A 15,179-nucleotide genomic window follows, 5' to 3' on the forward strand; every position below is an offset into this window, starting at 1 on the left:
GGGGATTTGCTGCTCCAACCCAGGCAGCAAAGCATCTTGGGCTGGCCCTACCAATGGCGATAGCACAACTTCTTTCTTTTTTCCTAAGGGGCATGTTTGTAAGCATGTGTTTGCTACTGGATGTGGCAGCAGCAGCAAAAACTCTCTTGTTGGCTTGTGTACCATTTTGCATCCTCCACAATACCCCCAAACCTAGACTTGTTCCAGGGCATTGTGGGTGGTGGCGGGGGGGGGGGGGGCTTGGCCAACACACACAAAAGATAATCAATGGTGGTGAATATTCTGAGAAAATTCTGCATTTTTTCCCCTAGGGTAGTGGGAAGAAACATGTCAGCAACGTTTTCAGAAAAAAATGAATTCAAGGAAATTTCAGCTCAGCTCTAGAAGGTGACACCTGGCCATGACACCTGGTGACCAGGCGTTCACTAGGGATGTCGGAGGACTCTAGTTGGGGGGTGGGGTGGAGCTTTTGTTGGCTCGGCCCCCCGGTCTCCATTCTGTCTTTCACCAGCTGGCCCGACTCAGTGTGCAACAAGTTGGGCCAGCTCATGGAATTTCTGAAATTGGTGTGGTTTTTTGACCTAAAAAGACATTTGCACAAATTACGGCCGTAAATTGTGTGAATTATGCAGATTGGTGCAATTTCCAGCTAACATTTGCACACATTATGCAGATCTGCACAATTTGCGGCTGTGATTTGCACCCATCTCTATTTGCGCAAATTACTGCTGGGACAAAAAAATACAGTAAAAGTCCCTGAAACTCAGGGAAGTAGGCTGAGTCAGGTGTGCTGTGAAAGTCTAGTGAGCCTCCCAAAGACCGGATTTCCTGGCAATGGACATCCCTAGGGTTAATCCTCCCCAACAAACTCTTTTCCAGATTGAAGTTGTGCTCCCATGCCAGCACTGGGTCAAAGAAGCTGCTGTGCACCAGATTGGATTATTCGCTGTTGCTCATAAGCAGGGCAGAGTGCCTGCTTTGCATGCAGAAAGTCCTGGGTTCAATTCCCGGCATTTCTAGGTGTGGCTGGGAAAGGGCCCTTGCCTGAAACCCTGGAGAGCTGTTACCATTCAGCATAGGCCAGTGGTTCCCAAACCTGGGCCCCCAGATGGAGTTGAACTACAACTCCCATCACTCCCAAACATGGCCCTGATGGTTGGGGTTGGTGGGTGTTGTAGTCCAGCACCATCTGGGGACCCATGGTTGAGAACCACTGGCCTATGCTGAATGGTAACAGCTCTCCAGGGTTTCAGGCAAGGGCCCTTTCCCAGCCCTTGGAGAACTCCTGAGCTAGAAGGACCAACTGTCTGATTTGGTATAAGGCAGCTTCTTATGTTCTTGTGAATATTGTTATGAACGCTGGCCTAGACATGCTTCCCACATCCCCCCCAAGCAAATTGCCTTGTAATGACTCCAGAAGTCCCGTAAATAGGAGATATGCAAAGATCGTAACTGGAATGTTTGGAATGTGAATGCTGTCAGCTCAAGAACATAGGAAGCTGTTATAGCCCGAGACAGATTATTAGCCCATCTCCCTCAGTATTATCTACCAGGGGTGAACAACCTGGCACCTTCAAGATGTTTGGGGCTACAGCTCCCATCAACCCCAACCAGCATGGGCAGTGGTTGTGGATGATGGGAGTTGTAGTCAAAAACCTCTGGAAATGCATCTGGTGGCCTACCCTTGTTCTACACTGACTGGGCGTGGCTCTCTGGGATTTCAGCTAGGAGTCTTTGCCAGCCCTACCTGGAGATGCCAGGAATTGAACCAGGGACCTTCTGCTTGGAAAGTAGGTGCTCTACCATTGAGTTATTGTCCTGCACCTCAAAATAAAGTAAGATTCTGATCCTCATGATTCTGAATGAAATCATAACAGAGGAAGCCTCCTTATACAACATCAGATCATCAGCCCATCTATCTCTGTGTTGTCTACACTGATTGGCAGCAGCTGTCCAGGGTCTCAGAGAGAAGCCTTTCCCAGACGTAACTGGATATACCCGGGATTTAATCAGGAACTTCTGCATGCAAAGCATGTGTTCAGCCACTGAGCTATGGGTATTCCCCAAGAGAAGGTGACCACCAATTGACTAAGGCAGGTGAGTGAGTGAGTAGGAGTAGGAAGAGGAGGAGGAGGAGAAGGAGAAGAAGAAGAAGAAGAAGAAGAAGAAGGGGGAGGGGGAGGGGGAGGGGAGGGGAGGGGGGAGGGGAGGGGGGAGGGGAGGGGAGGGGGGAGAAACAAATTTCAGACACAGAGACTGGGTTCACACAACACACTAACTCTCACTCAGTCATTGAGTGTAGGCTGTTGTTGAGCTGTGGGTTGTTTCTAGAAGCATGGGTTAGTGTGCAGTGTGGCTGCACTGAACCATGCAGTGTGGCTTGTTAACCAGCCTGAACAACCCAACAACAAACCATGGGTTCTCAAGGAGGCTTTTTTGAGAAAAATAAGCCACGCTGCATGGTTCACAAGCCACCCTGTGGAAAATGTCCGGGGTTCAGACAACACACTAACCCATGGTTCAATGGCAGCCCACACTCAGCCAGGGAGTGAGGGTTAGTGTGCTGTGTGAACAGGGGAAAGGCTGAGAATTAGCTGAGGCCTGAAAGCAACTTAGGGTGCCCCTCTGCGGATCTTATCCGGGACAGTGGGTCTGCTGCCTTCCCAGGAGTGCTTAAGCTATTTGCCTCGTCTGCGCTCCGCTTGTACATTTGTAACTAGATCAATTATCACAACACGCAACACGTCTCCAGTGATCTGCCTGCCAAAGGCAGCTCATTCGGGTAAGCACTGTTCCAGGGACTTCTCACCCCCACAAAGAAATGGGGAGCGGGTCATGACAGCATCCTTGTGTCATGCGTTGCCTCCAAGGAGTTAGAGCAGCATGACAGCCCTGTGAGGGAGGTCTGGCTGAGAGACAGAGAAACGGCTTAGCAGAAAGTCCAACCAAAGCCGCCATTGCAGGGATGCAGCCATTTCGGCAGGCAGGACGGTGCAGGGTTTTGTTTTGTTTTTAAGTTAAAAAAAACCCAGGGGTTGGGAGATGGAACACCACTGGCTGCCTTGTAAGGTTAGCGGCAATCCCCTCTTGAACCTTTCAAAGAAATAATAATAATAGAATGCTACCACTAGTACTAATAAGAACAATAATTTATTTATTACATTTATATCCCACCTTTTTTCTGGCAAGGGACCCTCTTCTTCATTTTATCCTCACAACAACCCTGCGAGGTAGCTTAGGCTGAGAGTCAGGGACTGGCCCGAAGTCACCCAGTGAGATTTATGGCCGAGCGGGGACTCAAACCCAGGTCTCCCGAGTCCCAATCCAGCACTGTAACCACTATGCCACGCTAGCATAATTATAAACCCCAGTTGGTTGGCATCTCTACCTATACTATGGCTCTGTAAGGGGGGCTCCATTCCCCAGGAAGAACTCATCCTGAATTTCTTGTCAAAGCACAGAGTTTTTTTCAGCATGCAAACGGACATGTGTTCCTTGAAGGTTTCAAAAGTTTGAAAACCACAGCTCTGCACAGACCACTTGCTTGCTTTCCATCTGTGTCTGCCCATCTGGGTTTCTAATACTTGCTTTTGAAAGGTGGCAGATAATATACTCTGTGGACTACATAGGGCCTTCTGTCTGATCCAGCATGGCTATTCTTATGTTCTTACAAATACAGCTGAGTCACATTTCATTAAAATCAAAACAAAGGTATTCATACTGATCCATGAGTAAAAACATCCAAAATCCATAGTTAGACAATACCTTTATTAGGACCAACCAAAATTCCAAATCCATAGTTAGACAATACCTTTATTAGGACCAACCAAAATTCCATAAAGTGTGCAAGCTTTTGAGTTCTCTCTCTCTCTCACTCTCTCTTTGTTTTTAAAATTTATAAACCGCCCTTCATCCACAAGGGATCCGAGCGCAGAATATATAACATTATAAAAAGACAAATCCCATCTAATAATGAGAAAAAGCCAAAATAAGAGGCATAAAAAGCTATTCAACCAGCACACACACACAAACCAGTCCATTACAACATTTTTTAAAAAAGAAAATACCTGGGCAAAAAAATAACATTTTGATGTGGTGCCAAAGATTAAGGAAGGACAGTGCTTTGGGGGCATTGTGAAATCAGGGCACCACCACAGAGGAGGCCCTGACTTTTGCAAATGAATAATGTATTTCTCCTACTCATGGTACTCAAGAAGGAACTCCTCCAAAGATCTTATCATAGGCAGGATGCATTTCCCTCAAACACGTTAGCATTATTAGAAAGGAACTTTCATGATTACAAAGGAAGGAATTATGCCGGAAACCGTATCATTGAATCAGCTCTTGGGAACCTTTTCAGATACTGGTGACACCAGATGACTTGCACATTCCACCACCCACCCCGCCCCATTGCTGAACTCCTGAGGTTACTGGAAGGATAGGTGATTTACTTATTCAAACAATAATAGAATCATACATTGGTCATTAAAATAAGAACATAAAAACGTAAGAAGAGCCATGCTGGAACAGACCAGGTCTAGTCCAGCATTCTGTTCACACAGTGGCCAACCAGATACCTGCGGTTGGACATGAGTGTAATAGCACCCTCCTGCTCATGGTCCCAAGCAACTGGTATACATAGGCATACTGCCTCTGTCACTGGAGGTAGCATGTAGCCATCAGGACTAGTGAAGTACGAACCCCACACTTTCCGGTCCGGGGGGGGGATTCATAGAGGGGCCATCCGTGCTGCTCAGGGCCCCTCGAAATCCTCCGGAGCTGCTCCATGTCCAGGGCAGTTTGTGGAGTGGCTCTCCAGCTCCCTATACAAGGTGATACGCTAATGGCAGCTGCCATTAGCCTATCGTTGGGAAAAATACAGACGCAAATGGCATATTGTATGCCACTGGTGGCTGTAAAGCACTGATTTTGACTTAAATACAGCCATAAATGGCTGCAATTAGGTCGAAGTCAGGGCTTTACAGCCGCAAGTGGCGTCCAATACACCATTTATGTCTGTATTTTCCCCTGCAATAGGCTAATGGCAGCTGCCATTAGCGTTAGGGATGTCAGAGAAATCAGCTGCAGATTCAGAAGAGGCCGGATTCTTTGGAATCCTGCTGCAGGAATCCGCAGCAGATTGGGACCACTTACCTCCACTCCAGGAGGACTGGAGGTGGAATGGCACTCGGCTGCGTCTTGCCAGCCAGAGCTGTTCGCCTCCTCCCTGTCCCTGCCGATCTCCATGTCTTTTCTTAAAAAAAAAAAAAAAAAATGGTGATCAGCATCAGCAGGATGTGCCCATAGAGTTAGATGCAAAATAGAGCTGTGAATCTTGCATATAAGCCTATGGACACATAGACGTAGATGCAAGATTCATGACTCTATTTGCGTCTAAGCCTATGGGCACATCCTGCCGATCGCTTTTTTTTTTTTTAAAGAAAAGACATGGCGATCGGTAGGGACAGGGAGGAGGCGAACGGCTCCAGCTGGCAGGAGGGAAGGTAAGCGGACCCCAAGCCATTCCCCCCCCCATAATCCTCATGGAGCGGAGCCACTCCAGAGGATTCTGGGGGGCGGGGAGGAACAGATCACCTCCCCCCCCCACAGATTCCTCACGGGAACAGATGGTAGGGAATCTGTACACCCCTAATTAGCATATTGCCTCGTATAGGGAGCCAGAGAACCGCTCTGCACTAAATCCTCCAGAGATGGAGGTAAGTGGTGCCATTCCACCGCGGAATCCAGAAGTCGGATTCTCTGGAATCTGGCCTCATTTGAGTTTGTGGTGGAATTCTCTGCCATCCCTAATCAGGACTAGTAGCCACTGATAGCCTTATCCTCCAGGAACTGGTCTAATTCCCTTTTAAAACAATCCAAATTGGTGGTCATTGCTACATCTTGTGATAGCAAAGTCCATAGATTGACTATACACTGTGTGAAGGAGGACTTCCTTTTATCTGTCCTGAGTCTCCCGCTGTCAAGGGCTCCTTGGAGGCCTCTCTCAGTCTAATCCAGTAGCCAAGTCCAGACACAGACAAAGGGATTCTTTTCAAAGCTTTATTCTTCTTTTACAACTTAACAACTCTACTGTTAGCAACTAGATATGAGCAGCAGAATACCTATGCCCTAAGTTGGAACAGTTGGTCCCCGTTTGAAAGGGAATTACTGGCAGACCCCTGAACTTAAGGACTAAGGAGAGTCCCTCCCCTTTTCCCTTGGATCCTCTGGGTGCAGCTGTTGTTTGCGCGCCAACCGGGCACCACTCCTCCTTTTTGCGCCCTCCATTTGGCGCCGCTGTCTGTGTCGGCGTCGTGTGTCCATCAAGTCTGCTTCCCGCGCTCTGTCACTCCCAGGACTGCTATCTAAGCTAGGAATGCTGGTGGGAGGAATCTCCGTCAACTGTTGGCCCTGGGAAAGAGGAGCGCACTCCTCTCCCAGGAGTGACTCCTCTTCCTCAGAATCAGAACTACTCTGGGATCCTATGGGCTCAGTGTCCACCCTGACACCCACCAATCAGCTTCATGGGATGACCCCATTGGGTTCCAGTATTATGAGAGAAGGAGAAAAATGTCTTGCTATCCACTTTCTCCACACCATGCTTAATTTTGTACACCTCTATCATATCTCCCCTTACTCACTTTTTTTTCCCTAAGCTAAATAGTCCCAGATGTCATAGCCTTTCCTCATAGGGGAGTTGCTCCAGCCCCTTGATCATTTTAGTTGCCATTTTCTGTACTTTTTCCAACTCTACAATATCATTTTTTAGGTGCAGCGACCAGAATTATACACAGTATTCTGAGTGTGGTCACACCATAGATTTATATATGGGCAGAATGATGTTGGCAGTTTTATTTTCAATTCCTTTCCTAATTATGCCTAACATGGAATTTGCCCTTTTCACAGCAACTGCACACTGGGTCAACATTTTCATTGAGCTTTCCACCTCAGCTCCAAGATCTCTTTCTTGATCAGTCACCATTAGCTCGGATCCCATCACTGCATACATGAAGTTGGGATTTTTATTTTTATTTTTTGCCTCAACATGCATCACTGTACACTTGCTTGCATTGAACTGCATTTGCCATTTTGATGCCCGCTCTCCCAGTCTGGAGAGATCCTTTTGGAGCTCTTTGCAATTCCTTTTTGTTTTAACTATTCTAAATGATTTAGTGTCATTGGCCTCCTCACTGCTCACTCCTAATTCCAGAACATTTATGAACAAGTTGAAAAGCACTGGTCCCAGTACAGATCCTCTGTGGGACCTCACTGTATACATCCCTCCATTTGGAGAATTTACCATTTATTCCTACTCTCTGCTTTCTGTTCTTTAACCAGTTACTGATCCATAAGTGGACCTGTCCTCTCATTTCATGACTGCTAAGTTTGCTCAGGAGTATTTGGTGAGGGACTTTGTCAAAAGCCTTTTGGAAGTCCAAGTAAACAATGCCTACCAGATCACCCCTTTCCACATGTTTACTGACACTCTCAAAGTACTCTAAGAGGTTAGTGATACAGGACTTACCTTTGTGGAAGCCATGCTGATTCTTTTTCAGCAGGGCTTCTCCTTCTATATGCTTACTAATTTTACCTTTAATCATGCTTTCAACTAATTGACCCAGAACAGACATTAAGCTAACTGGCCTGTAATTTCCTAGACCGCCTCCCCTCCCCTGTATCCCTTTTTTAAAACCTGGGAAAAATTAGCCATTTTGTACCTCTGGTACAGAGGTTGATCTTAGGGACATGTTACATATTTTTGTTAGAAGATCCCCAACTTCACAGCTGAGTTCTTTGAGAACTCTAGGATGGATGCCATCTGGGGCTGGTGATTTATTAGCTTTCATGGTGTCATTAAGGTCAAGAATTTCCTCTTTTGTCACCACTATTTGCCATCTGTTCCTCAGACTAGTGATGTATGAATTACTCACCTGCCGTTCCGGCGGGGTGTGTGTCTGGGGGCGGGGTCTGCGATCCGTCCCTCCCCCCAGAATCCTCGCCAGCTGTCTCCACTCTGCGGCGATTCTGCATGGCTGCTGGCTGGCTCCGAAGCCCCAGCAATACGGCCACCATTGTCATATTGGACTGACGTACTGTGGACACAAATGGCATCCGGCGTAGGGGATGCCATTTGCGTCCCTGCTGTTTGACGTGATAAGCTACATAAATCTTTATGTAGCCTATCGTGTGAAGGAACAGAGACGCAAATACGCCATTTGCATCCCTGTTTTTCCACGTAATAGGCTACGTAAAGATTTACGTAGCCTATCACGTCAAACAGCAGGGACGCAAATGGCATCCCCTACGCCAGACGCCATTTGTGTCCACAGTACGTCAGTCCAACTAGCAATACGGCAATGGCAGCCATATCGTTGGGGCTTTGGAGCCGGCAGCAGGCAGGATCCAGCTGGTGAGGACTTCGGAGGTAGGAGATCCGATCCTCCATGGACTTTGGAGGGCTGGATTCAACAGAATTTGGCCTCATTTGCATCCGTGGAGGATTTCTCCGACATCCCTACCTCAGACTCACTTCCTGAAAAATCAATTCAGGCACAGGCATCTCTCTTACATCTTCTGTGGTGAAGACAGATGAAAATGAAAATAAAAATCAGCTTCTCCCAACTGCCTCCCTAGCTGGTGTCCTGTGTAATCTGGTTAAAAAACCCACCAGTTTAAGCACACTTGCTTGAAAACGAACTCCACCAAAATCAACGCTACTTATTTCAAAAGTGGTTAGGACTGGAAGCATTAATATGAAACATCTATTCTCTCTCTCTCCCTCAAAAAAAAAAAATCAAACATGCAGGATGACGCATGACCTTCACCCCAAATTCACTTTACCCCTTCTGTGCCCTCTCCCCCAATAATTTTCTTTTCTTGTCCCAACACTGCCTCCTGAAGATGTTGGCAGTCCACTGCCAGGGAAAGGAAAGCACTGCCTAGATCAACCTTCATTCAAACGGGTGACAGTTTGGACTACAGCTCCCATCAGCCCCAGGCAGCACAACCAAATTGTCAGGGGTGACGGGAATTGTAGTCCAAGGTATCTGAAGAGCATCGGGTTGGGGACAGCTGGTTTAAATAGATGGACCAATGTTTTAACTCCACATAAGATCTGCTCTGCATGTCAGGCTCGCCTTGGAAGCTAAGCAGGGTCTTGGAAGCTAAGCAGGGTCAGTCCTGGTTAATACTTGGATGGGGGACTGCCTGGGAATCAGGCTTCCTGCATTGAGCAGGGGGCTGGACTGGATGGTCTTGTAGGCCCCTTCCAACCCTATGATTCTATGACGTCGAGCAAAGGGCTGGATGCGCCTGATCTCGTCTGATCTCGGAAGCCAAGCAGGGTTAGTATTAGGATGGGAGACCACCTGGGAATCAGGCTTCCTGCACTGAGCAGAGGGTTGGACTCGATGGTCTTGTAGGCCCCTTCCAACCCTAGGATCCGATGATTCTATGTGGTAATTGTGTTTCCCCATAGCTACACCCGTGTTAAGCCTTCTGCTTGCAGGAACGTGTGCTCTACCACTGGCTTATGTCCCCTATCCATGTGGTCATATCTTGGATCACAGATCACAGTTTCCACTCTCTGTGTGGACAGAGTTTATCAATAACACAGAGCAAGGACTGCACACTGCTGCCAGGCCAATGAAGTTGCACTCTTTCAACTTGGCAGAGGCCCGGATGGCAGCATCCGATGGCTATGACGCCACCTGTTTTTGTATCTTGGATTTGCATTTGCTTGAATGAAAACAGTCAATTACGTTAATGTGTAATCTCATTCACTGTGACCTCTGTTCATACAATTTGTCTTAACAGAGATTTATGCAACAAGCCACTCACAGTATAATGTTATGACAAGTGCCAGAAATGTAGTGGGTATCGGTACACTATTCATCAGGAAGACTGCCAGCAAAAGAATGCAAATCAATGTGAAATTTACCACATCACATGTTGTAGGATATGTTATGGTCATTTGCCGTCTTTGGTTTTTTATGTCAATGCTGTTCTGGTGTCACAGATAGTTCTCTGAACCCTTGCTTGTATATAGTGCTATCCAATTTACATTCTGGCTTGGGGGTGGGGGTGGGGTAGGGGAGGATACTTGGCAGATGGATGCATAATGCCTTCTGCAGGTTAGGCGGGGGGGAAATCAGAGGATGCACAGCACATCTGTGTGCATATGTTTACCTACAACGCATGCACATTCCAATGCACATTCCAATGCAATACTAGTTCATCTACTAGTCAAATTGCATCACAGGCCTACAGCCAAAATATTCTTCATCTGATCAGAACTTCATCGTTCCACTTCTTGGAGATTTGACGGAGAGTGGAATGAAACAAGTCCTCTCCGCTCAAAGCTCCAGAGCAGCGGGATCATGAATCACACCCAAGGCACTGCAGGTCTTCGGTTGGGGGAGAAGAAGATATCAGTGCAGCCTTTTCACTGCCTCAGAGGGCCACTGGGATGTGAAGTGAGGAACGGTGTGCTGGAACTCCCTCCCCCCAGTCACACCCCAAAGGTCTCCAGTGGAGCAGGATAGTGTCTTTGTGGATAAGGCTGGATCAGAGACCTCCCACCCATGGAGTCTGCCCTATGATGGAAGGTTTCAGATCTGCTGAAACAGAGAACCTCAGGTTGTGAGGCAAGGATGTTGCGCTCCTTAACGGTGCTGTGCCGAAAATTTCTCCCACATTTTTTCCAACCATTCTCATTCAATTTGATAGAAGAGGAATTGCTTTCAAAAAGATATTCAACGGCAAAGAAATTTTGGAGAAATTCTCATGGGTTGGGTTTGGGTTTCGTGGGCTTGCCTTACTTAGGAGGTGGCTGAGGAGTGAGCACAAGGGTCTTGTTTTTCATTGCACAGTCATCTCTCCAGCAGCCGGTAGCCTCCTCACCTTCCTGCAGTTCAATGAAAGGCCCGTTTAAGGTACCATGAGGTAATTCCTCCCATAGGGCTTCCCCCCCACTCCCCAGATCAGGGCATGCAGGCAGCCTGGGAGGCTAGCTGTAATGAGGTAAGCTCAAAAACACCACAAAAATAAACTATAAAACATCCTGAATGAGGCAGAACAATGGAAGAGAATGGGGAGAGAAAACTTTCAGGAAATTGGAGGACAGATTTTGGCAGAGAACTAACTCCACCTCTAGGGATCTTGGAGAATTCCTCCATGGACCCCAATGAGGTTGGATTCCAAGAATCCGGCCCCGTTGGGGTCTGTAGTGGAACGGAGCACGCCCCTCTGGAATCCACCCAGGCCAGCTCCTCTATGCGGTGATCCTGTATCCGGACTGAGCACAGCGATACGGCACGGCAATGGTGGCCGGCCGTATCGCCAGCGCTGCGAAGCCGACGGCTGGCTCTGCAGGATCACCTCGGAGTGGAGCTGGCCTGGATGGATTCTGGGGGGAGGGATGGATCGCCTCCCCCCCCCGTGGAACCCCCCAGCCAGAACGGGGCAAGTGATCCGCCCACCCCTATCCACCTTGTCCCTGGAGCCAGACACATCACTGCCCCCCCCCCGCACTGCAGTGGATGCTGTTGCAGCTCTAAAACCCCCAACACCCTGAGGAAAAAAAGAAAGAAGGTGTGCTACAAGCCCTACCTGGGAGAAACTGCTGAGAATTTCTCCTCCCCCTGGAGAACTTCGGTGAAATTGTCTCCCAGATTTCTCTGCCCATGAGTCAGGTGGAGAATGTCAAGAGGCCATTTGTGCACAGCTCTGCTTCTTAAGGGCTGTTGGGCTAGACTGTATGCCCCAAGATCAGCGGCGTAGTGGAGCCAGAAGTCTTGGGATCAACACCCTGGGATTTAACAGAGATAACGACACATGCCCTCCCCTTTTATACTTCTTTTTCCCCCTCTGAGCTAAGCTGCATTGCTCCACAATCCTCACAGAAGCAGGGGGCAGGAAGGGATTTTCCCAGCCCCAATATACATTGTGAGCTCTCCCTGTTGTGATGTAAAGTATTTTGGCATGGCTTGGTGTGGAGATGATGAAAAGGGCTAGAAATGGGTTGTTGGCTTTGTGATGGGTTGTTTCTTTTTGTTGCTGGGAATAGAAACCCCTGGGAAATCTTGAGCTGGAGCTCTTATGCACCACTGTGGGGACATGGGCCCTCTCTTTCCCGGTTCTCATTCACTTTCAGCATTCCCCAGCCAAAATCCAACATGCTAATCACTACACTGCCCATTTCAAGCTCGCTCTTCTGATGGTTAGCAGCTCTTAGTAAATGGGGAGTTATGCTATGGACTGCTGCTCTTTGGCATGTGATCTCTGTGCCTATAGATCTGAATCGACACAGCTGCCTCCTGAGGTTATGAGGACTCCTTGGGGAGGTGACTATGTCAGATGAGCATCTACACTTCCAATGTCACCACTACACCACTGCCCAAGTTTTCCACGGAAGATGAGGATGCAACCCACTCTCCCCCCACCCCCCGTTGTACTGGAAACCTTCTTTTATTTTTCCATCTTGAGTCCAAAACACTCTGGAAAATAGCAGGTCTCAAGCCCAGTTCAGAAATGCATCTACCCTAACCAGGAACTGGGTGGCCGGCTCAAGAGATTCCAATGTGGGCAGAGTTTGACCCCATCTCTAGCTCAGTTTAGTGGTAACCCCTATCCTCAAGCAGAGCCTTCCCCAACCTGGTGCCTTCCATAGGGAGCATGCTACATCTCCCATCATCCCTACCCTGTTGGCAGGGGAGGATGGGAGTTGTAGTACAATAACTCCAGAGGGCACTGGGTTGGAACACTCTGCTCTAGCGCTCTAGAGAGCAAGGGCAACATAGTGGACAGAGTTGCAAGACATGGAGTAGAGAGTTCTGGGTTCAAATTCCTGCCAGGCATTCAGTTGACTGGGTTACCTTGTGTCATTCCCTGCATCTCAGCTTAGCCTGCCTCTCAGGGCTGTTGTGAGGAATGAATGGCCTCTTTTATGTGTCATGGTCACACGTGCCAATCTTTGAGACTCTTTGATTTCCTTGCAACCTTGCTACGCCTCCTCCTCTTAATGCTAGTAATATTTCAGATTTGGTCCCGTATTCTGATTGGATGTGATACAGACTGGGGTGCGATGCAACTGGAATTTCGTTCCGCAACAGTGATATTAACATTGCAGCACACACACACACTGCAGAAGGGGAAAACAGTGAATGAATGGAAAGAATGCATGGCCACTTCCCTGAATGCACACTTCCTCAAAAACCAATATACCCCGCAACCACCCCGGCCCTAGTTCGGCCCCAGTTCCAAAATGTTGAGCCTGCACTGAAATCTCTGGAGCTCACCCTGACCCTCTCCAGAGATCCTTCTCCCTCTTCAGGGCTTCATGCATGTGTTCCGAGCTCGGTGGTCGAGCACAGACTTTGCATGCGGAAAAAGGACCCTGCTTCAGTCCCCCGGGGGCATCTCTAGGTAAGAATACAGGAACATAAGAAGAGTCCTGCTGGATTAGACCAAGAGTCCATCTAGCCCAGCATTCTGTTCACACAGCGGCCAACCAGCTGCCCACGGGAAGCCCACAAGCAAAGCACGAGCGTAACAGCACCCTCCTGCCCATGATCCCCAGCCACCGGTGTACAGAGCCTCACTGCCTCTGGTACTGGAAGTAGCACATAGCCATCAAGACTAGTAGCCATTGATAGCCTTCTCCTCCTGGAATTTGTCCAGCCCCCAACCCCTTTTAAAGCCATCCAAATGGGATGGCCTTAAGAGCCACGGAGGAGGCCGGCTCTTGCAAAACCAGACCTTGGAGAGCGGCTGCCGCATCCCGAGCTGATGGACCAATGGTGTCCTGGGTCGCTAGGCTCAGACCCTCTGGGTCCTTACCTTGTCAAGGTGGGCTTGTGTGGACCTGAGGTTCTTGTGCAGAAGGTACAGCACCGGGAGAGCCAAGGCCAGCTCAAACAGGAGGCAGAAGATCAGCAAGCCCCGCAGCTTCTTGAAGTCACCCTGGCTTGGCTTCCTGGGCCACTTGAAGCCTCGCTCAGCCGCCGCCCATTCCTCCGCGGGCGAGAATGCCGCCTCGGGGCATTCCATGAATACCTGCTCCCTCCCCGTTGGCATCCGGCCGGCCGCTGTGCGATCAGAGTCGGGGAGCGGACGCCCTTTGCTTGGATCCGGAGGGTCTGTATTCTCCCTTCTGCCTCGGGATGCGTTCTGGGTCCTGCATGGAGAAAGTTTGATATATATAGAGAGATCGCTGGACTTAGCGGGGCGTGGGGGGGAGGCAAAACCATCCCACTCCATCACGCAACAGGCCAAGAGCAGCACACCCCGAGAGCGAGAGAGAGAGAGAGAGAGGGAGGGAGGCAGGGAGGCAGGGAGGCAGGGAGAGGGAGAGGGAAGATGCCACACCTACGGGGGGGGCGGGGGCGGGGGGGGAAGAAAGGGAAAGGAAGGGAAGAAGCAGGGAAGCCGCCCGAGCGAGCGAGCGAGGGAGCAAGTTTCGTAGCGCGAGGAAAACCCCTCCGGGGTGGGAGGGAACAGGATCGCGGAGCCGCAGCCTAGACGAGAGAGCGACGCACGCACAGAGAGAGAGAGGGGGAGAGAGAGAGAGAGAGAGGGAGACAGGGACCTTTCTCTGTCGCGCCGGCAGAAACTCGCAGGAGTCGCGCAAGCTTTGCGGAGAAGCGTCTCCCGGTCTGCGCCAAAGAGCAACCCGGAGCCGGGGTGGCGGGAGCGGGGTGGGGGGTGGGGAGCCGACGACCTGATGGAATGTGGCCGACACTCCTCTACGAAGGCGACATCCTTTGGTGGGCGCGCGTGTCTCTCTGCGTCTCCCTTTGCGCGTTTTCCCGAGTTGTTTTCCCTCGGAGGAGGAGGAAGAGGAACAAGAAAGAGAAGGAGAAGGAGAAGGAGAAGACGGAGCCGCAAAAGAAGTAGACTGCAATCTTATCCTCACTTAAGCCGGAGCAAGCCGAGATACATAGGATCGCCCTGGGACGCACTTACCTGGGAGGAACCCTCCCTGAAGTCGGCGGGGCTTCCTTCTGAGTAGACACGCACAGGGTTAGGGTTACGCGAGGGTTGCTGAGTGCTCCAAAGGGTGGCCGTCAGGCAGCGCAACCCGTGGCTTGTTGTGGTTTGGAAACCGTGGCCGGTTCGGTTCGGACGTCCGGCAGGCGTGGGGCCTCGGTGGCTTATGTTTCCTCGACCAGTGGATCTTC

The 15,179-nt window shown here is 49.6% G+C and overlaps 1 protein-coding gene across 2 annotated transcripts in view; it reads right to left on the reverse strand.

Annotated features, from left to right (window-relative positions):
- The window catches only part of TNFSF15 (TNF superfamily member 15), a 31,842-nt gene extending 17,554 nt beyond the window's left edge, over positions 1–14,288 (reverse strand). Inside the window, exon 1 of one of the 2 annotated variants that reach the window (XM_084821105.1) lies at positions 13,840–14,261. In XM_084821105.1, the coding sequence (XP_084677231.1) occupies positions 13,840–14,259 (420 nt within the window). In that variant the 5' untranslated portion in view covers positions 14,260–14,261. Of the gene's footprint in view, positions 1–13,839 lie in introns of both variants that reach the window. The other variant, XM_084821104.1, reaches the window with a different exon arrangement.
- Between the last annotated feature and the right edge of the window lie 891 nt (positions 14,289–15,179).

This window comes from Heloderma suspectum, chromosome 14 (genome assembly GCF_057233095.1).
Source record: "Heloderma suspectum isolate Gila_16-S chromosome 14, 16-S_ref, whole genome shotgun sequence".
Taxonomy (NCBI): Eukaryota; Metazoa; Chordata; class Lepidosauria; order Squamata; family Helodermatidae; genus Heloderma; species Heloderma suspectum.